Consider the following 21,563-nt stretch of genomic DNA (forward strand, 5'->3'; position numbering starts at 1 on the left):
TAGCAGGGTTTCTCAGCCTTAGGACATTTTCAGCCACAGTGCTTTCTCATAAGGAGTGAGGAAGATGTCCTGTGCATCACCATAGGATGTTGAGGAGCATCTCTGATCTCTACCCACTGAATGACAGCTGCATACTACTCTGTACTGTTGTGACAACATAAAATGTCTATAGAAACGGACAAATATACCATAGGCAGGCAAGCCTCCTCTACTTCAAAGCTACCTTCCTTTCTCTTATGTGTACATATGTACATGAGTGCAGAATCCACAAGTCCAGGTCAACCTCAAGTGTTCATCCTGAGGATGGCCATCCACCTGGGATTTTGAGACTGGGTGTTTCATGGGGCTCACTGATTAGGTTAGGCCCCAGGATCTTCCTGTCTCCACCTCCACATCTAAGATTACCAGAGTGTGTCAATGCACCCAACTTTTCATGTGGGTTCCGGGGATTGAACTTGGGTGCTCATGCTTGTGTAGTAAGCACTTTAGGGACTGAGCTCTTTTCCAGTCCAAGAATTACTTATTCCACTTAATCTCCAATAGTGATAACTAACACTGTCTGTGATGGGAGAAAGGACCAAACTTTAAGTTTAGGATGAAAAGCCAATGGTTCAGCCACAACATGCATAAATGCCAGTAGAGTTTGTGCATATAAAATGATAGTTGTAGCTTCACATGCACTGGTATAAATTATTGAGCTGTAAAAATTGAATACAGTTTGTAGTCTAGTTCACAGTAATATACCAAGGACAACTGCCAGGCCTTGTACTACAAAGAAAAACTGTAAGATGATAGCTATCACTGAGGGAAACTGTGAAGGAGCTTTTTGTACTATTTTCCCAACTTCCTATGAAACTATGACTACTTCAAGAGGTTAAAATAAAAATCCTGTAAAATCTTGTCCTGAGGTCAGTATACAATGCAAATGAGATATAATTAAGACTATACAATGAAAGAACTTTCAGGAATACTTCTATCTTCATACTCTAAAACCAGTAATTTTATCAAACTACAGAGCATTAATTAATGCCTTCTCTGACAGAATTTTTAAATTCCTATGATTATAGTCCATATTTTTAATGAAGAAAATAGAATGTTTGAGATATACGGAAAAAAGGTAAAGTAGGATATACCAGAAGTCTAGTTATCCAACCATCTATGATCACTTCCAGTTATAGTACAGTCATTTAAAGTCTCAGTAGATGGGATGCATATTTGCAATTTGGAAGCTTTGAAAGCACTACAAATACAGACTACAGTACAGTAAGACTGCTAGGTATCCTAAATAAGTTCACTGTTATTTGGTAACATGTGCATGGGACATGTGGGGTTAAAAAGTAAAAAATCCAAATTAGACTTTCCAACAGGTATTAGGACAATATGAAATTTAAATTGCTTCTAGAGAACAGAATTGTTTATGAAATACAAAGATGGTGAAACACTTTTGAAAACAAGACAATATTTATACAGCAAGTTTGGTCACATGATTATTTATGAAGCAAGTAAAGTACGCCTGGATCCTTGTTACCTGATTGATGAACAAGAAAAATGATACTATACAGTCATCTTTAAAATGTAAACAGACAGATGTTGGCAGGGATATCTACTACTTTAAATGGCTTTTAATAGTGGAACATCAAAATATTCATTACAAAGACTAAGATATAGCTCAGCTGCTATAGCACATGCCTCGAATGCATGAATCTCAAGTTTGATCTCCAGCACCTTAAAAGCACAGTGTAATGCTGCATGCCTGTCATCTTAGCACTTGAAAAGTGGAAGCAGAAGATCAGAAGTTCAAGCTCATTTTAAGCTACATAGGGAGTTCAAGGCTAGCCTGGGCTATATGAGATCTGGACACAGACAGACAGATACACACAACACAACAAAACAAAAACTAGAAGCCTAAAGAGTAACATTTTATTGAAATACTTTGCATTTCCTCCATTTTGAAGGAATAGTTCGTAATAAAACAACTAATCATGGAATGATACACACCAAACTTTTTTTGATAGGTTGTTCTGTTGGGGAAATGAGATTCAGGAAGCAGGGTCTTCCCTTTTCCCTACCTACCTATCACTTACATGTATGTATTCTGGGTGCGCACTGCTACCGTGTAAAGGTCAGAGGAAAGAGTGAGGGGAGTTGGTTTTCTTTTCTAGCATGTGAGTTCTGCAGATCAAACTCAGTTCAGCAGGATTGGCAACAAGTACCTTTACCTCCTGAGCTATCTTGCTGGCCCTACTTTTAATTTTCTACATTCCTATGTCTTATTAATTTTGGGAAACTGACTCTCTATTAATTTCATCATTAGAAAAGGCTGAAAATAATTCAACAACTGAACAAATGTTCTACAGCCTTACCCTATCCACAGAGGTGCTGATTACTGAAGGATAAAGAGAACCTAGTGAAAACTGGGGGCCTCAGCGAACATTATGTTGTTAAAGGTTGAAGTTATATACTTCAAATATAGAAGGACCTAGTTTTCCGCCCAGGTACCATTCAGTCAGCTCACCTTTCAAGGTGCCCCAGTGGATTTCTGTATCTGTTCCTTTAAGATTAGGATACTCTGCCTTTGCTCAGGAGGCAGCATGGCAATCTGGTCTGCGGTGAGTTGAAGGACCTGCATAATCAAAGCAGCCTGTGCAGAGGAAAAGAAAGGTTGTGAGTTTCATTGATGAGTCAGAAAATCAAATAAAACAAAAACACCACCAGCTTGTGTCCAAAAAGCTATTGTCATGAGATACAAAGCTCTCTCTCTCTCTCTCTTTCACACACACACACACACACACACACACACACACACACACACACACACACACTTACTTCAAACTGTAAGCCAGAAAGAAAAAGAAAATGTGAGAAAAGGCATAATGAAGCACAAGAATAAATGAAAACACCTAAGATTAGATGATGCCTCAGGAACTCAAAAGTTCCTGAACACTAAGATGGTATCTGTGAGCCCTGGGAACTCTTAGGTTTTTAGCCGTTTTGACTTTCCCCTTTTCACAAGTTTAAACCTTCCCATCAGACACAAGATCCCAACAAGAGCCAAGTATAACAACAGAAACATATACTTGGGGTGAATCTGCCATTGTTTTTTTTCTAAGTATCAAAAATGGGAGGCAGAAGGAGCTTGGATTTTTATGTCAGTTTGGCTTGCATAGAAAAAAAAGACATTTATAGGTGAGTCTGAAATGTAGAATAAGTTGCCAATTATATATTCACTTAAAAACTGTAGGTTCAGATCCCCAAAATGCTCAGCCAAGATCATTAGTGAGTTGTAAGTTAGGGTAAACATCACCTCCAAAGGGACTCTGAAGACCCAAGATATTCATGGTAACTGTGAGAAGATCAGAAAGACTAGATTTGTGCAGAGGGAGGCAGTCAGGCAGTGTTGCTTACTTTCTCATGGTCCTGGGGTGTGACTTGGCTCTGTCCAGGACTAAAGCCACCAGGCTGGCTTCCACCTTGCATGCTCGCTCCCTGCATACCTGCTCCCTGCATGACTGGGACCTATAGGTACAAAGAAAGGAGAGAGCATACAGAATTCACGATGTTCACAGAACCTCAGTACACTACCAATCTTGACATGGGTAAGAGTAAAAAGAGAATTAATGACCTAAATATCAGCTTATACTGTTAGCAAAGCAGAAGGCAGTGTTTATCCAAAGATCCACTAGCATACACATCCTTGCATATAACAGGTCGATTATCAACAAATAATACACAGTACAGGAAGGGGGCATTAAATTATCAAAATAAGCATAGGGAAAACTATGAGCACTGGAGAAATTAATGCTCAGAGTAAACATAAGTAATGTCAATAGACTTTACACAACTGAATACTGCTTTGCTGGGGAAGCAACGTTCACAAGACTACTGCCTACCTCTAGTTCAGGTAAACATTGGTAATGATTCTCAAAGGACTCTATCCCACAAAACACATGGTCAGTGTCAGAGAGGCAGAAAGGAGATAGGCAGGCATCTGGGGAAAAGATGGTATTAGCCCAACATTTGCTCTCTAGACATTTCTTAAAACAAAAATAAAAACTCTGAATATACCAACAGTGGTATGAACTTCTTAAGCTTGTTTTATGTGTATAGTTTTTTGCCTGCATGTATATCTGTGCACCACATACATGCCAAGTGCCCATGGAAGCCAGAAGAAAGTGCTGGATTCACTGGAACCGGAGTTACAGATGGTTATGATCTAACATATGGGTGCTAAGATACAAAACCAGGTTCTATGCAGTAATTAGTGTTCTTAACCACAGAACTCTCTCTCCAGCCCTTGGGTCTTTTTAGAGCTCTCTATTGAGAGTATATAACAACTGCTTCCTGCTTAATACACACCAAGAAATATTACTCAAGTTAGAACAAAATGCAGCTATAGCATATTTATTGGTATTTAGAGTGGTTAGTGATTCCAATCCTTTGGAAGACAACCAGAACCCAAGGAAAATGCCTCTATGCATCTATTATATATAATTATTTGTGCTCTACACCTGTGTGATACTCACACTCAGGATCTTACCCAGAGTTTAGATACTTTTATTGCAAACAACTTTTTAACAAACTTGTTACTTGATTTCCCAGATTACAACCATGGAAGTATAGAAGAAATACAGAGAAACACCTGTCAGGAATAGATGATGTGGTAACAATGTGAAGAACCATCAGCAAAGGGGCAGATACCCCACAGGATAAAACTACGTTTTACATTATAACATAAAATAATAATGGATCTATTTCCATGTTGATTTTTAGTAATAAAATGATTTTGCCTGAGTCTTAAAAATCTGTCTGAGGCTAAATGGACAGTTTTGGATTAATGGCACTAGCAGAGATTTCAAGATTGTCAAATACTGACTGTCTCATGTGGTTGTCAGTGACCACTCTTACGAAGATATATAATGAAAAGGAGCCAGATGAGCAGGGAAAAATAAAAAAGAAACATGTAGTTTGAGGAGAAAAAGAAGTATAGTGGAGCTAAGTCCAGTGCTCAAGGAGATAAAAAGTTTAAAGAAAAGCCTGATACTTATGGGAATAAAGAGAGTGGTGAGCTCACTATGGCTGCTACTCCCCAGGGGCTACTCCCATTGAGTCTTACCTGTGTTAAGTCCTGGTCACTACCAAGATGAGAACCAGAAACTCTGGGTGGCAATAAACGTGGGATTTACTCCTGACCATCCAACTCATAAGAGGCCTGAATCTGCTCTGATTATCAAGTTGTGGCATGTGAGCAAATGGTGCCAGAATCCTGTCCCCCTTCTCCTCAAGTCTGACGTCTCCCCGGTACATGGCAGAAATATGCTATTTTTATACAGTGGGACAGACTCAAGGTTCTGGAAATTATTGGACCATATCCAGATTGGCGACATAGAGCAACTGGTCCTGTAGCTGGAGTTCAGCAATGGTCTTGACAGCCCTTCAGGCCCCTGCCCCTTGCACCCTCAGTGAAGATTTTATGCATCTACTTCTCTGCTTGTTCCACAAGTTTCCAGTCTAGCAGTCTCTCCTGCTTGGCTCAGCCTGAACTTCAGATGATCTGCTTCTGTGAGCCTGGCCTGTCTGTGTCCTGAGCCTTCTCCCTTCCTGGGTACAGCTGTGGCTTTCTTGCCTCCTTTGTGCCTCTGAGGCTGACCTCACAGATTGTCCTTCTAAAGACCCCTCCGTCCCTTCGAACCCCTCTCTTGGGCTCCCAGTGCAGCATGCCCCATAGGTGGCTCTGATCTGGAGCTGCCTATGGAGCAGGTATGGATGGGGACTCCATGCCCTGTAGGTCTCTGAGCTACCAATGCTGGTTAGAAGTTGACCTGTTGCTGGGCAGACGACTCTGTGCTCAGTGGCTTGAAGGCACAATGGGATGTGTACAGGGAGCATCTGGTATACTTCTCCCCCATGTTCAGTACTTGGCTCCTAGAAGTGATGCTGACCCTAATCCCACCCCAAACTTGTTTTTAACTTCCTGCTTTTATTTTTTTTTAAAGGGAGTGGTGATGTCAGGGTAAGACTCGACTCACCCAGCTAAGCCTACTTATGAAAAACAATTCAAAGCAAAGCTTAAGCAGTAAAGGAAACCATCAACAACAAAAAGCTGATGCAAATGTAAATGAACAAGGATGCCTAATTCCAGCCCCATCAAGCAGCAGAACTTGGCAGCTTTGGTCACAAAGGTTCCAGCTTTAGAGTCAATGATACAAAAGGGGTTGTGGAATCTCCCTCCAAGGGGAAGGAAAGGTGCTGAGGCCAGGTATGTGTCAAGGGTGTTCTTGTATGGAGGCATTATGTGAAACTGTGAAGGTAAAGCCTGGATTTCATTGGAGACTCTAAGATGTTGGAGATGCCAGAGTCGTGGGATATTGCCAAGAAAAGCTGCAGATTTGGGTGGGGATCCAGCCCAACAGAGAAGAGTGTTTCGGTCAACAAAGCAGAAAGGAAATGGGAGAGCTTATGATGTCTTTGACATCAGATATGGAGATGCAGAATTTGGGAGTTTGCCCTGTTGATTTTCAGTCTTTCTTTGGTCCAATATTTTTGTTTTTTTAATTTTTTATTTGAATTAGAAAGATTATTTTACATGTCAATCCCAGGTCCAGTAATATGGTCCCTTTTGAAATGGTATTGTATATTCTGTGTCAGTGTATGCTGGGAGTATGTGATTGACGTATATCTTTTTATTTTATGGGTTCACAATTAAGAGATTGCCATGAGTCTCAAGATGAGACTTTGAACAGTGTTAAGACTGTGATAGACTATGGGGACTTTTGAAGTTGGACTGAGTGAATTTTTGCATTATGACATAGCTATGAGCCTATGGGAGCCAGGGAGTCAAATGTGGTGGTATGAGTAAAAATGGTCTCCATAGGCTCCTATGGTTGAATGCTTATGTACTAGGGAGTGGCACTATTTCAAAAGGATTAGGAAGTGTGGCCTTGTTGGAGGAATTGGGTCACTGGGGTTGGCCTTTGAGGTTTCAAAAGCCCATTCCAAGTCCACTATCTCCCCTTTTGCCTATGGATCAAGATGTAGTTCTCACCTACTTCTCCAGCACCATGTATTCCATGCTTGCTGCCATAATTCCCACCATGATAATAGAACTAAGCCTCTGAAACTGTAAGCAAACATCAATTAAATGTTTTCTCTTATAAGAGTTGCCATTGTCAATTTCAGGACATAGGGGAGAGGGAGCTGCCAGAATGACAGGAGAAGGGAGGGGAGAGGAGGAAATGGAGGAGCAGAAATATTGAGTTGGGGGAAGAATAGAGGACAGCAGGGGGAGAGATACAATATCAGAGGGTCCATTATAGGTCCGAGGAGACATCTGGCACTAGGGAGATTTCCAGAGACCTACAAGGATGACACCAACTGACAAGCTAGGCAATGCTGGAGAGGATAACCTAAACACCCTTCCCCTATAATGAGACTGATGACTACTTTCTATGTCATCCTAGAGCCCTCATCCAGTGGCTGATAGAAGCAGAGGCAGACATCCACAGATATATACTGAACTCTGGAACTTAGTTGCAGAGAGGGAGGAATGAAGATCAAAGGGGTCGGTACCAGGCTGGTGAAGCCCACAGAAACAGCTGGCCTGAACAAGGGGGATCACATGGACCCCAGACTGCTGTCTGGGATGCCAGTACAGGACTGATGCAGACCCCTGAACATGGATGTCAATGAGGAGACCTCTGCACTTTAGGGGGCCCCTGGTAGTGGATTAATATTTTTCCCTGGTGTAAGAAGGGACTTTGAGAGCCCATCCCAAGTGAAGGGATGCACTCTTGGCCTAGACACATGGGGGAGGGCCTAGGCCCGGCCCAGGATGATGTGGTGGACTCTGAGGAGCCCCTGTAGAGGGCCCTACCCTGCTTGGGGAGTGAAGGGTGGATGAGGTGGAGGGTAGGTCAGGGGTGGGGGGAGAGGTGGGGGAGGTGAGGGAGAGGAAGGGATTGACATGTGAAGCAAGCTTGTTCCTAATTTGAATAAAAAAAAGAAAGAAAAAAAGAGTTGCCATTGTCATCATGTCTCTTCACAGCAACAGTAACTAAGACACCTGGAATACTCACTCACATGCATCAGTTCTTTTCTAAGACACTGGGTACATTAAGCAATGGCACATAGAGGATGCTGAAATAATACCACTGTTCTGTTTGTATTAATGCTTAGTCCAGGGACATGTGTCAACCTTAATGATCTATTATGGATATGAACCACCTCTGGGCACAGTCACTTAGGAATTTACTAATACTGAATAATAGCAATCTGAGAGAGTGTAGTATGAAAAAACTACCCTAACTGGCCAGCTGAAGTCCCAAGAATACTTGTATTAGGCAGATAAGTACTAGTAAGACGGGTCATAAATCTTCGTTGGCCTAAGACAGTCCCAGTTTATGCGTTTGTCTCAGAGTAAATTATTAACAACACTTTCATTCATGAATGCATCCTTCTTTGTATGAAAAATTATATAGCTACCCTAGTAACAACAAGCCTTTAGCTACAAGCTTCTAACTGCATGGAGTGCAGTTAAATTTAAAATCTGATTAAAGATGATATATAAAGGCCATATTGAGCTAAAAAAACAAAGATCATAAAAAGAACAAAGGTTAAAAGATACACTAAAAATATCAGATAAGCCAGATGTGGTGGTGCATGCCTTCACCTCCAGTACTACTGAGACAGAGGCAGGCAAATATTGGTGAGTTCAAGGCTAGTCAGGTATATATAGAGTTCCAGGTTAGCCAGGGCTACATGAAGAGACTCTGTCTCAAAAAAATTCTAATAAAGGCAACTATCATGAGCGGTATAGAAGAGGAAAAACGTTTCTAATATAAAGCTTTTATAGATAACTGGGATGTATTATTTATATATTTATTGAATATATTCCTAAAAATGTAAAAAAGTATCAATTATAAGTTCTTATTTTCTCTACCTTGGATCTCATTAGCTTTATAGACTTTTAATAAAAACTATATTGAACTGGGGGTATAGCTTGGTGGTAGATTATTTCGCATTTGTAGTTCTTGGTTGAGTCTTAGCATCATAAAACCAAATTTAAAAAAACCCAAAGCAACAACAAAAAACCCTAGCATTAGGAAGTAATGAATTCATGCACTAGCAGAGAAAAAGGAAGCCGTAATTTTTAATGTCTTTGTCCACAGAATGGTCAGCAATAAGCATGGTGTATAATTACTTGATGTCTCTCCTCAGCTAGTATGACAAGATTTTGCTATTCGTACTACTAAAGCCCTAGTGTTATGCTTGGTATTTAAGTTAAGTATTGAAAGGATGTTTAAAATCCATGTGTTATGAGGCTGTTGACCATAGAGGGTGCAACAAAAAACAACCCCCCATTTTTTAAAAGCAAAAGTTCAAATAAACAGAAAATAATTTTCTTCTATATATACCAAGAAAAGTCACAATTTTGTCTCAAATTAAAGAGACTCAGGCAAACATCCACACACAGAGACACATATACACATGCAAATAAGACACAGTAGCAGAATGTTCCGTCATGTTTTTCTTTAGTTAGGTGAATTTGGCTAAGCCACTGGATTTTTATGCCTTCAGCTTACAAACCTATAAAATGAGAGAACTGGATGCAGAAATGTTGTATTCTAGTTCTGCTCTCTCTCTCTCTCTCTCTCTCTCTCTCTCTCTCTCTCTCTCTCTCTCTCTCCTTTTTCTCTCCCAACCTCCCAATAAATTGGAAGACAGAAATACATGAAAATGGGAAAAGAGAAATGGAAAAATGAAGGCATCAACATATAGAAACTTGGGAAGATACACACATTCCATTTCCCCACAAGCAATTGCAGATGATAATTGACAAGGTGACTACTACAAATCATCCCATACAGCTCACAGCTGGAGTGAGACAAGTGAAGGAGACAGAAGAGACAGACTGCAGTTCCAGAATTATATGCAGATTGCCATTCCTATGCCACTGTTCATTTAGATATTGTGATGACAATAAATCCACACAGGTCTCTACCACCCTGAGATAATCTCAGGATTGCTCACTGTAATCATTTGGGGGAGGTTTTTCAAATGGCCTGAGATCTGCACAGGTTGATTTTTTTGGTGGGGGTCTTTGTACATGATGTTGGTTTGTATATCCAATGTACATTACTCTCTGACCTGTCCATTTTCATTTTCAGAGGTTTTTCTGGATGAAATAGCTACTATAATTGTGGAACAAGGTTTTTTTTGTTGTTGTTGTTGGATTAGAGGCTAAGACACCCTTCTCCTAAGGGATATGAGAAAGCAAAAGGAGAACCTAGTCTCTCCTTTCTAACAAGCAGATTCATTCAAGTCAGAAGATAATAAAAATCAGGCACAGTAAGCAATTCCCTATTACATTAGCATTTTATGTAGATGCTGCAAGTATTACCTGTCTTGATCCCTGGGGAACGACAGCCCCCATGTTCATTGGATTGGGACCTTGGATTCCACTAGGCAGAGGTCCTCTAGGTCCAGGTACTGGGCCTCTGGTATCCATAGCACGGGCCTCCATAGCACGAGCCTCCATGGCACGGGCCTCCATGGCACGGGCCTCCATAGCACGGGCCTCCATAGCACGAGCTTCCATGGCACGGGCCTCCAGTCCTCTGGCATCCAATCCTCTGGCCTCCATGGCTCTGGCCTCCATCCCTCGTGCATCTAATCCTCGGGGATCTCTTCCACCTAGAAAGTTGTAAGAAAGTGTGGAGCTACCAATTTCTAGTCACATCTCTTCTTACCTATGAGACGGTTTCCTTTTTACTTTATCACATTTGTAGGTAAATCATAAAAATTCTTGCCAAGACTTCTGTCCCATATTAGAACTGAAGAGAGCCAGGTTCTTCATCAACCCATGGCTATTAATTGGAGTTGTGATGCAGTTTCCTCTTACCTCTAGCATCCATGGGTGGACCCCTCTGATCCAGCATGGGTCCTCTTGGCTCTGCCATTAAAGGTCTGGGCTCAGCTAATGGACCTCCCCTCATGTCATGTGGGGGTGGTCCACGGCCTTCATGGCCAGGAACATGGTGCATGGGTGGGCCCTGATGAGGTGGTGGTGGTGGTCCCAAGTAAGCTCTAGAGATGGAGAAAGATGCACATTTTAAAGCATAATGTACCAACATTGAAATGTCAATCAGATCATTATGCAAACATCCAACAGAAAACTGATAGAAACATCAGTGAATAAATGGTAATAAGAAAGTAACATCACACAGATCAAAGGAAAGCTATAGAATGTAAATTTGTGTATTCTAAAATCTTATTGGCCAGGACATTCAAAATTATGGAAGAATTGATGGATACTTATCATATGTATGATGACTGTACAGTATAATACTTAGCAATGCAGGTTCTGGATTCAGATGGAATGGTTAAAATCTAGGTCTTACCATTTATTAGTTGTGTGATCTGAGTCACTAACTTAACCTCTATATGTCTTAGTTTCTTTACCTGTAAAACAGGACTAATAATATTCATTTCTAAGGTTATATGGCTTTATCTGTCTCTCTTTGTGGAGCTGAGGATTGAAACTAGGGCCTTGGTAATATTAGTCAAGTGCTCTACCACTAGTGTTACATCCCCAGATTAAGGCAAATTTAATGAGGTGATTTAAGATAAGTACTTAGAGGAAAGCCAGAGGTATAATCCCCACCAACAACAACTATTGTCATTAAAGTACCAATTATCAGCCAGGAGAACACTCCTCCATTGCTGGTGCGAGTGCAAACTTGTACAGCCCCTTTGGAAATCAATATGGCAGTTTCTCAGAAAATTGGGAATCAATCTACGTCAAGACCCAGCAATACTACTCTTGGGCACATACCCAAAAGAAAGATGCTCAATCATACCACAAGGACATCTGTTCAACAATATTCATAGCAGCATTATTAGTAATAGCCAGAACCTGGAAACCACCTAGATGCCCATCAACCGAAGAATGGACAAAGAAAATATGGTACATCAACAGATTTAACTCAGCTGTAAAAAACAATGACATATTGAAATTTTCAGGCAAATGGATGGAAGTAGAAAAAACCATCCTGAGTGAGGTAACCTAAAACTCAGAAAGACAAACGTGGTGTGTATTCACTCATAAGTAAGTATTAGACGTATAGCAAAGGATAACCAGACTATAAACCACAGCCCCAGAGAAGCTAGGTAACAAGGAGGAGCCTAGGAGGGATGCATGGATTGCCCTGGGAAGGGAAATCAGATGAGATCTCCTGGGTAAACTGAGGGGGACAGGGAAAGGGAACAGGATGGTCAACGGGAGAGGTGGGGATGGAGTGGAAGAGCAATGAAAGAGAAGTCTTGATGCTAGGGGCATTTCAGGGCTAAGGAGAAACCTGGTGCTAGGGAAACTCCCAGGAATCCACAAGGATGACCTTACTAAGATTCCTAGCAATAGTGGAGAGGGTGCCTGAACTGGTCTTCCCCTGTAATCAAACTGGTAAATACCCCAACTGTCATCATAGATGCAGAGATCCACAACCAAGCACCTGGCTGAGCTCCAGGAATCCAGTTGAAGAGAGGGAGGAGGGAATATATGAGCAAGGGAGGTCAACATTATGATGGAGAAATCTACAGAGACAGCTAAACCAAGCTTGTTGGAACTCATGAACTCTAGACTGACAACCGTGGAGACTCCATGGGACCGAACTAGGCCCTTCATATGTGGAAGACAGTTGTAAAGTTTAGACTATCTAAGGGGTCCCTGGCAGTAGAACCAGGATCTATCCCTGCTACATGCATGAGCTAGCTTATTGGAACCCATTCCCTATGGAGGGATGCCATGCTCAGCCTTAATGCATCGGAGAGAGGCTTGGTCCTGCCCCAACTTAATGTGCCATACTTTGTCGACTCATCATGGGAGCCCTCACCTATGAGGAGGAGTTGAAGGGGAGGGGTGGGGGGGTAAGGAGAGGCAGGAGGATGGGTGGGAGGCAGAACTGATGGTGGAAAGTAAAATGAAACTTAAAAAAAATAAATTATAAAAAATAGAACCATTATGTCATGTTTTCCTTGTTTAGGTATAGTATACATTACTAGAATTTTCAATTTCTGAAAATACAGTAGTCATAGTTGGCTCAAAGTAATCTTAACTACACAATTATGCTTTAGGAAAAGTGATTAATCTTAGACAGTGGCTACAAAAACTTATTTATCTTTTGAAGTAGGCAAACAGGTCCAACTGTTCCAGAAAGAGTTTGTTTTCAATGTAAGGAAAATTTCCAACTTCCCAAGCTGTTTTCTTCTACATCAGTACTTACCTAGGCTCTACCTCTCCAGTTACAGTCATTAAAGTGCCTCCCCGTGGGTCATTGGGGGCATCTCCTAAGAGACCACGAGGAGTTGGGACGTTGGCAGGCAAGGCTCCCCGCTGCATAGCTGCTCTGGGGTCTTGCATTGGCACTGACAGGGAAACAAACAAGGAGTTACTGCTGTGAAAGACACATAAGGAAACAAGAAATGACTCTATACCACTGACAACATAATTCAGACACCTTAGAGTGGGTAAAACCTCACCACAGCAGAATCCTCTTGCAGCTTGAGAACAGAAGCAGGGTATAGGCAGAATCTGTGCCATGTCAGAGGTATGGATGGAATTCTATAAAGAGCAAACTGGGGAGCAACCTGCCAAGGACTAGCACTGTCACCTCAAGAAACTTATAATCCTGGTTTTCCTTCTCATCAATCTTAGTTTAAGGAGCAGAGTCACAAAAGAGAGGCAGGATCTTGGCATATGAACACTGCCATGGCTCTGCAAGAACCTTACAGCTATTTCATCCAAGCCTCCTGACACCAGTAGGGAGGGAATAAAGCCTCGGACACATGCCCATACCATCCATGTTCTCTGCCCTGTGTGAAGAGGTCAATCTTAGGCTTGTGGCCTCGAGAAAAAATAAAAATAAAAACCAAAAAATTCCCCAAACACTACCCATTGGGGGTTCTGAACATGATGAATGCCAAGCAGCTCTTTTCCTCTCAAAAGTCCCCACCCTGAACACCACAAGCAAAAGGAAACCTGCAGATACAATGGGTACCTTGAACTCGCTCAATTGATGCAGGCCCGGCGGGTCCCACGGGCGAGTGCTGTAGGGTTCCTTAGGTTAGCAGTAAGTTCAAAAGGAGAAACAGCAGACACTTAAAACAGCTTGAACACATACAGGAACATACACATATGGAGACTGGAGTTTTGCACATGTCAGTAAGAAGGCAAGAGTTTGTTAGTTTGCCCCAGCTTCCAAAACTTCCTTAACTACAGGAGGCCTTCACTTATCCAACTGTTCTGCTCTGACCAGGCATCTTTCTTAAGGGAAACCTATGGGCTGGTTTGCTTAGGCAAGAATAACCAGCAATTCTGGACTCTCCTTTCTGTTACTACAGCATTTTTATGTCTTCCTGTACATTAAAAAAGAAATAAGCCAGGCATTGGTGGCACACACCTTTAATCCCAGCACTCAAGAGGCAGAGGCAGGCGGTTCTCTGTGGGTTCGAAGCCAGCCTGGGGTCTACAGAGCTTGTTCCAGGACAGCCTCCAAAGCCACAGAGAAACCCTGTCTCAAAAAGCCAGATAAAAAAGAAAAGGAAGAAAGAAAAGAAAAAAAGAAAGAAAATACAGAAAACTGTATTTTCAGAAGCAAAACATGAAAGAAATTCCAATGAACATTACATGAGATTTATCACAGAGAGGCCGTAACATAAGTGGGGCAATACTAATTTTGTTTTATTTTTAAGTCTAAAAGTTTGTCAAAAGTATCAAATAGATAAATGCAGCCGATGAACTTTAGGTGAGGAAAGAGAATATCACCTGAATGAAACAGCCTCCTACAGCAAGTCTATGATTATAAAAAAGCATGACAAAGATTAATGAGCTGACAAGGTAACCAACATTAAACAAAGGAGGTGGGAAAGCAGGAAAACAGGAAGTACTGTCTTGACCCCAAGACCCCCCCTCATGGAAGGCCTCACCCTCCCTGGGGAGCAGAAAGGGGATGAGATAGGTAGGGTGTTAGTGGGGGGCAGGGGAGTGGGGGAGGGAGAGGGAACTGGGATTGACATGTAAAAGCTTGTTTCTAATTTAAAGAAAAAAATGGGAAAAAAAGTACTGTCTCAAAACATCTCCTGTTACCACTACAAATTCGCAAACTAAACAACGATTCCAGGCAAAGGAAGACAAATCTGGTCACAAATGAAAACATTCTTGTTTCCTATGCTGGGTACTGAAGGAAATTATTTTTTTAAGTTATTTATTATGTATATAGTGGTCTTCCTACATGTATGTTATGCCTGCACGCCAGAAGAGGGCACCAGATCTCATTACAGATGGCTGTGAGCCACCATGTGGTTGCTGGGAATTGAACTCAGGACCTCTAGAAAAGCAGCCAGTGCTCTTAACCTCTGAGCCATCTCTCTAGCCCAGGAAATTATTTTTTAAAACTCACCTCACTTTAATCTTTGCGTTAAGAGATCCTTGAAATACTTTCAAAATGTGAGTCAATTCCTTTTGCGAATTTTTACCAGAAAGACAGGGCTAAACTACAATAGGAAGAAAGATGTCTCATAGAAGTATGTGTTAAACAGCTGAGACTAATGGCCTAGGAAGGAGGAGAGTTTTTAACAAAGCCTAAGCCCTTCTCACTACTGCAAAGATAGTTTGGGGTAGATACACCATGTACCGACAGTAATGGGATGGGTGTACACAGCAGCACAAAAGCATGAGATATTTTGGAGGGAAGATGAGATATTTGGTCAGAAGTTTGTCTTGTTGCCATTCATCTGATGAGATGAGTTTAGACTCATCATTTCAATCACCAATCCCTGTGTATACACCATGGGTCTTTATCTTAAAATATTGTGTTTTTGAAGTAGGTTTCTCTTATAGGGAATCAGCTAAGAAGGAAAATATTAAGTCCCCCTGTTCTTGTTCAAAGCAATCTATTCCCAACACAGAAACCTATAGAGTAAGTACACTATTTTGAAAATTCTGAAATTAACACTGGCAGTATAAAATGATGAGAAGAGGACAGATTTTGTTATTACTACTTTTGTTGTTTGGTTTCTCTGTGTAACCCTAGCTTTCCTGGCACTCGCTTTGTAGACCAGGTTGGCCTTGAACTCACAAAGATCTGCCTGCCTCTGCCTCCTGAGTGCTGTGATTAAAGGTATATACCACCACCATCCAGCAAGGGCAGATTTTGGATTCAGAGATTTTAATCTTTTTTTTATTTATTGATTATGTATACAACATTCTGCTTCCATGTATATCTGCACACCAGAAGAGGGCACCAGATCTCATTATAGATGGTTGTGAGCCACCATGTGGTTGCTGGGAAATGAATTCAGGACCTCTGGAAGAGCAGTCAGTGCTCTTAACCTCTGAGCCATCTCTCCAGCCCCGAGATTTTAATCTTTTAGTCAGAAGAGAAGAGCACCAGATTCAGGCCACAATCCTCAGATGTGAGTATATATATACTTACCACATCCCAATAAGAAACTTCAAACTCCTGTGCTTCCGTTTTTTTACCTGTAAAACTGAGGCACTGCCAACTAACTCACAAGATTGTCTACAGAAACAGAAGTTACTATTTACAGTATATATTCAGTTTCCTGTTTTCTATTGTCTCTTGTTTTTAATTTTTATTTTATTTTAATTTTTTTGGTTTTTTCGAGACAGGGCTTCTCTGTGTAGCTTTGGAGCCTATCCTGGCACTGGCTCTGGAGACCAGGCTGGCCTTGAACTCACAGAGATCTGCCTGCCTCTGCCTCCCAAGTGCTGGGATTAAAGGTGTGTGCCACCAACGCCCGGCTTGTCTCTTGTTTTTAACTCAACTACTGAACTTTCTTTTTCCTTTAGACTCCAATAATATGAAGAAAGAATGCAAAGATTCTGGAAGGGCTACTACTCTTATACCGTCCTTTTGCCACAGTACAGACAACACTTTGCAACTATGCTTTATAGACCTCTGCTTTGCTCCCAGTTTGCTACAGGGTTTACACCTTAACATCTACAGACCTGGTCTTATATTATATTCTCACTATTATAACTTCTTCCAAAGCCAACAGCTATTCACAGATTGAGAATACACAAGTGGAGTTGTTAAGACTATCGGAAAACAAAGGATGCATTTGCCATATCACCAATTGTTGTAGAGCTAGGTTCTGAATATCCCCAAATCTGGACCAATACCAGTTTTGGTGACCATGGAAATATTCTACATCTGCAATATCCAGTGTGGTCTTCATTAGCACATATGGCTACTAAGCACTCGGAATGCAATTTAATTGTGCCCAGGAAATAAGAATGTTAGGTGTTACTTAATTTGAACTTAATTTTAATAAACTTTAAATTGCCACTGGTGGTAAGTGGCTAACACATTAGACAGTGCAGATATGGAGTATTTCCATGTTCACTATATTTTCAACAGAGATATTTAATATTTACCTTGCCCTCGTTCCATTGGCACTGGTCCACCTCCTTGCATTCCAACTTGGGCTTGCATGACTCCTAGAAAATAAAGGACAGGGAAAAACATAAATTGGGCCTGTAGGAAAAAAAAAAAAAAAACTACTGTGGCTGAGTTTACAAATGTCATCATTTTTCCCCACAAGGAGAAACTTATGATGGAAACTTATGTTCACCATTCAACGATTCAGTGAAACAGAAGATGAAGTATGTCACACTTTAGTGACAAGTGAGTTCAGAGGAATATTTCATGTCAATTACCAAAATTGGCAGAACGCCCTTTAGTACAAAAAAAAAGTCTCTTATCCACAAGCCTCCTTTCATGAGAGGCAGTATCACTCTTAGGGTATTTTATAATGTGTGGGTATATTGTTTATTTATGACAAGGCTTTTGGGGAACACAACCCTGAATGAGAGAGATGGTGCCAGGGATACCCGGTGACCTACAAAGTATGAGACATTCCCACAGAATCAAGACTGATCTTGTGTCTGAAAAAGCTCTCAAATGATTCAATGAACATTCATACAAAGGAAAAGCTGCCCTTGCCATCTCAACCTAGAATCTAAGTCTGTTTTATTTGTAAACACAAAAGTTATATATGCTGTTTTAGTATGCACACACAGACTTTTCTAGAAATGCATTTACTGAGTAAATTATGGAGACTGCAATTTGTTTTAAGAATTTTAGTATGATTTTTCACTTAGGAAAACTACATCAATTATCCTGTGGTATTTGAATTACCAAAGCAAATATCACTGTAACTGTCTACCTTTTTAGTTTTTACATTCACAGAACAGATGGAAACATCTATTACATTTTGTTTTCTAACTCTACCTGGACATTTACATACTAATTTTTAAATCATGAATTAATTTTATTTTTTGTTTGCATTGTAATTAGAGCAGTATATTAATTTTTGAAGTCATGTTACAAAGGCTGTATCATCTGTACCCTACATTTCAGGACAGTAAAGCCACTGAAAAATATTACAAAAAGGGGATAGTGTATTTAGCGGGGTTAAGAACTTATGGTCTACACTAACCAGATGGTGTGTGATGACTGACTACTATATAAAGAATAATTACACACCACACATCCTTGTTTGGTCCCTTCCACATAACAATAATTCTCTTTCCTCAAAGGAGCAAGATATGATGTTGAGTAAGGACAAAAGGAAAGCTGATTTGTTTGCAGTTCATTAATACTTCCTTAAAATAGAAAGTACACATCATTTTGTCCCTATTTCATTGAACATGCTAAGCACTAAAAAATGTTATGGATTAAGTACCCAGAGAACTGGGTGCTAGCCTAGTTCTTGCTACTAAGGAACTGTGACTCTGAACAAGTGACTCAATAATTAAGCACTATATTCCCCGCTTTCTTATCTGTAAAACAAAAATGTTGTTCCTAATAGTAGTCCTAAGAAGGCTGTCCCCAGCCAGACATGCCATATCAGTATCAACAAGAAAAATGCAAAAACTGCAAATTCTCAGGTTCTGCACCTCAGATTTATTAAATCATAGTTTGATAGCAGAAAACATCAATCTGCATTTTATAGGCCCTTCAGGTGATTCTAACACACAAAGTCTGAAACCACTGATTTAAATGATTTCAACACTTCCAGCCATAATGTTCCATGCCACTGAATATAGACCAATTACCAGCACAATACAAACGTTTAGGATCTGAGGAAAAGATAGCAGAAGGCATTATGAGCATAATTCCCTACATAAAGAACATCACATAATAACTTTTATTTGTACCGGCTAAATCCCCAGTGGTGGAATTGGTGGTCAGAATGTAGGAATCTTTCATGTTGTACTACTTTCTTGAAAAACTGAAAGCCTTCCTATTTCTACCAGTGATGCATGAGTACAAATTTCCTTACAAATACTGTCCTCTTCTTTGAAACTTGGGCATTTTATTTTTACTTAATTTGTAACCCCCAAACTATAAAGGGTGTTTTTGTTGGCCATCTGACTTTGCTCTTTTACAAAGCTCTTAAACAGTTTCTTCCTGTACTTTTCCATAGGTTGTTTTTTCTCTTACCAATTTTCAAAGAGCTCTGTAGGACAGCTCAAAAAAATTCCCAACAAGTTTTAATGAATTCATAAATAAAAATACTATAAATTCAAAAAATCCCTTCAAAGTTAATTATTTTAATTTTATGGATACTCTCAGTTTTTGTTTTTTGGTTCCTTTGGGGTGGGTGTTTTGATTGATAAGGATTTTTTGTGCCTGGTGCTGGGGACTGAACATGGGACTTTGCACATGGTAGACAAGTGCTCTACCACTGAACTGCACCGCCATCTTCACTAATTTCCTCTTCTTAGTGTCTTGTAGTTTATTAGATTTTCTAATTAATTAGTACCAGTATGGAATGTATTTTTTGTTAGTAACGTAGGTATTTAGAATATTCCTTTTTCCTTTGGGCACCACCTTTACTATTTCTCATACCTATTTGTATGGAATATAAATATATATTACTTTTGTTTTAATTTACACTATTTGTAATTTTATTTCCTCTTTAAATAGCTATAGTATGTTCCTTAATTTTCCAAGTCAAGATTTCTTCCCACTCACCTCTTAATTACTTCTAATTTTATTGTTTTAAAATCAAACAATGTTATCTGTAAAAGTCTCTACTGCCTCAAATTTGCTAAATTTAACTTATAGCTAAGCATGTGATCTTCTTTAAGGGTTCTATGGTCATTTGGAGTAGGGGAGTATACTCTGAAGCCAAGAGATGTTAAGGCTATCTCTAAAAATTAAGTGGAACTCGTTGTTCCTATTAATTACCTGTTACTCAACAATGTCCAGAGAAGGTACTGATAAATAGCCTATGTAAGCATTTCATGATAATGTAAGTACATAAGTAGAGAACAGCTATTTAGAAATCTCTATGAACCTGACACTGTTGTGATATCCAAGTATGTGACCAGAACACTTGCCTCACTTAAGAGCTCATTTAGCTGAGATTGATAGTATATGCCTACTAATCCCAGCATTTGTGCATATGAAGTAGGGGTTTTGCAAGTTTGAGGCCAGCCCCAGCTACACAGCAAGACCTTTTCTTCCAAACAATACAAAACAAGAAATCATCTAGTTTCCTCAGCCTAGAATACATGTCACAGTGAAGGACCAAACATTAAAATTAATAAAAGTTTAAAAACTTAGGCCCTGAAAAGGGAACTTTTAATGACTGAGAATGCCATGGCTGGCACCCGAGCCCCGCTCTCAGAGAAGGGGAGGTGATCCTCCACCACTTGGGTCAAAATTCCTAGGTCTGCTAATTGCTGTTCGTAAGGTTGTAAAGATCCCTCCACCCAGGGGATAACTGACAGACCCTGTGACCCTGTAACTCTACAAGCCCATGCCCTGTCTTATCTCACTCAAATGTATCTTGCTTAAAATATATAGTTATTGATTTACTCTGTACTTTGTATGACCTTAAGTAACCATGGAAACTCTGAAATTTGTGGCCTTCAACCTTATGGCCTACCCCTTTAAAAGCTTCTCTTTTTGGCTGCTTGGGATCTCATTTCCCCAACATGGAGTGAGATCCAAGCTGGCCAGCTTGAACAATAAAAAGAAACCTTTTGCTTTTGCATCAGAGTATGGACTTCTTGGGTTAGTCTCTGGAATTCCTCAAACCTGGTACAACAATAGCTACACATATACTTTATACCAAGATCCTATTATTTTAAATAATTGGCTGCACTCTAGCAGTTGCTACTATAAAAATAAAAACCTCAACAAAGTAACAAAATGATAGAGACTCTAACTGAAAGTTACCTGCAGGTAAGGAACCCGGGCCAGGTCCTGCTACAGCTGCTGTCATTTGCACTGGGGCAGGAACTCCACCTGGCATAGAAGCTTGCATCATAGGTGCACCATTGACATGCATTCCGCCCTGACCAAGAGAAAAACAAGTGTGAGCAAGTGTCTGCAGACTCAATTAGTCTATTGCCCTAAGTTTCTCTTAAAATTGGTAGCTCCAATAGTCTACCAAACATCTTTTTTGTATATGTCTTCTATAACATACTCTGAATTCCTCAGAAGCAAACTGCAGCACTTAACTTGAGCCTG

General features: G+C 40.3%; 1 protein-coding gene across 1 annotated transcript in view; it reads right to left on the reverse strand.

The window, feature by feature from the left end:
- Cstf2 (cleavage stimulation factor subunit 2) overlaps window positions 1–21,563 on the reverse strand; it is a 32,387-nt gene that overhangs the window by 3,020 nt on the left and 7,804 nt on the right. Inside the window, exons 7-13 of the mRNA XM_027432882.2 lie at window positions 21,270–21,387; window positions 17,453–17,515; window positions 13,278–13,419; window positions 10,898–11,082; window positions 10,397–10,689; window positions 3,406–3,516; window positions 2,516–2,641 (exon numbers count right to left, since the gene is read on the reverse strand). Coding sequence (XP_027288683.1) covers window positions 2,519–2,641; window positions 3,406–3,516; window positions 10,397–10,689; window positions 10,898–11,082; window positions 13,278–13,419; window positions 17,453–17,515; window positions 21,270–21,387 — 1,035 coding nt within the window. The 3' untranslated portion in view covers window positions 2,516–2,518. The remainder of the gene's footprint in view (window positions 1–2,515; window positions 2,642–3,405; window positions 3,517–10,396; window positions 10,690–10,897; window positions 11,083–13,277; window positions 13,420–17,452; window positions 17,516–21,269; window positions 21,388–21,563) is intronic.

Source organism: Cricetulus griseus, chromosome X (genome assembly GCF_003668045.3).
Source record: "Cricetulus griseus strain 17A/GY chromosome X, alternate assembly CriGri-PICRH-1.0, whole genome shotgun sequence".
In the NCBI taxonomy this organism is placed as follows: domain Eukaryota; kingdom Metazoa; phylum Chordata; class Mammalia; order Rodentia; family Cricetidae; genus Cricetulus; species Cricetulus griseus.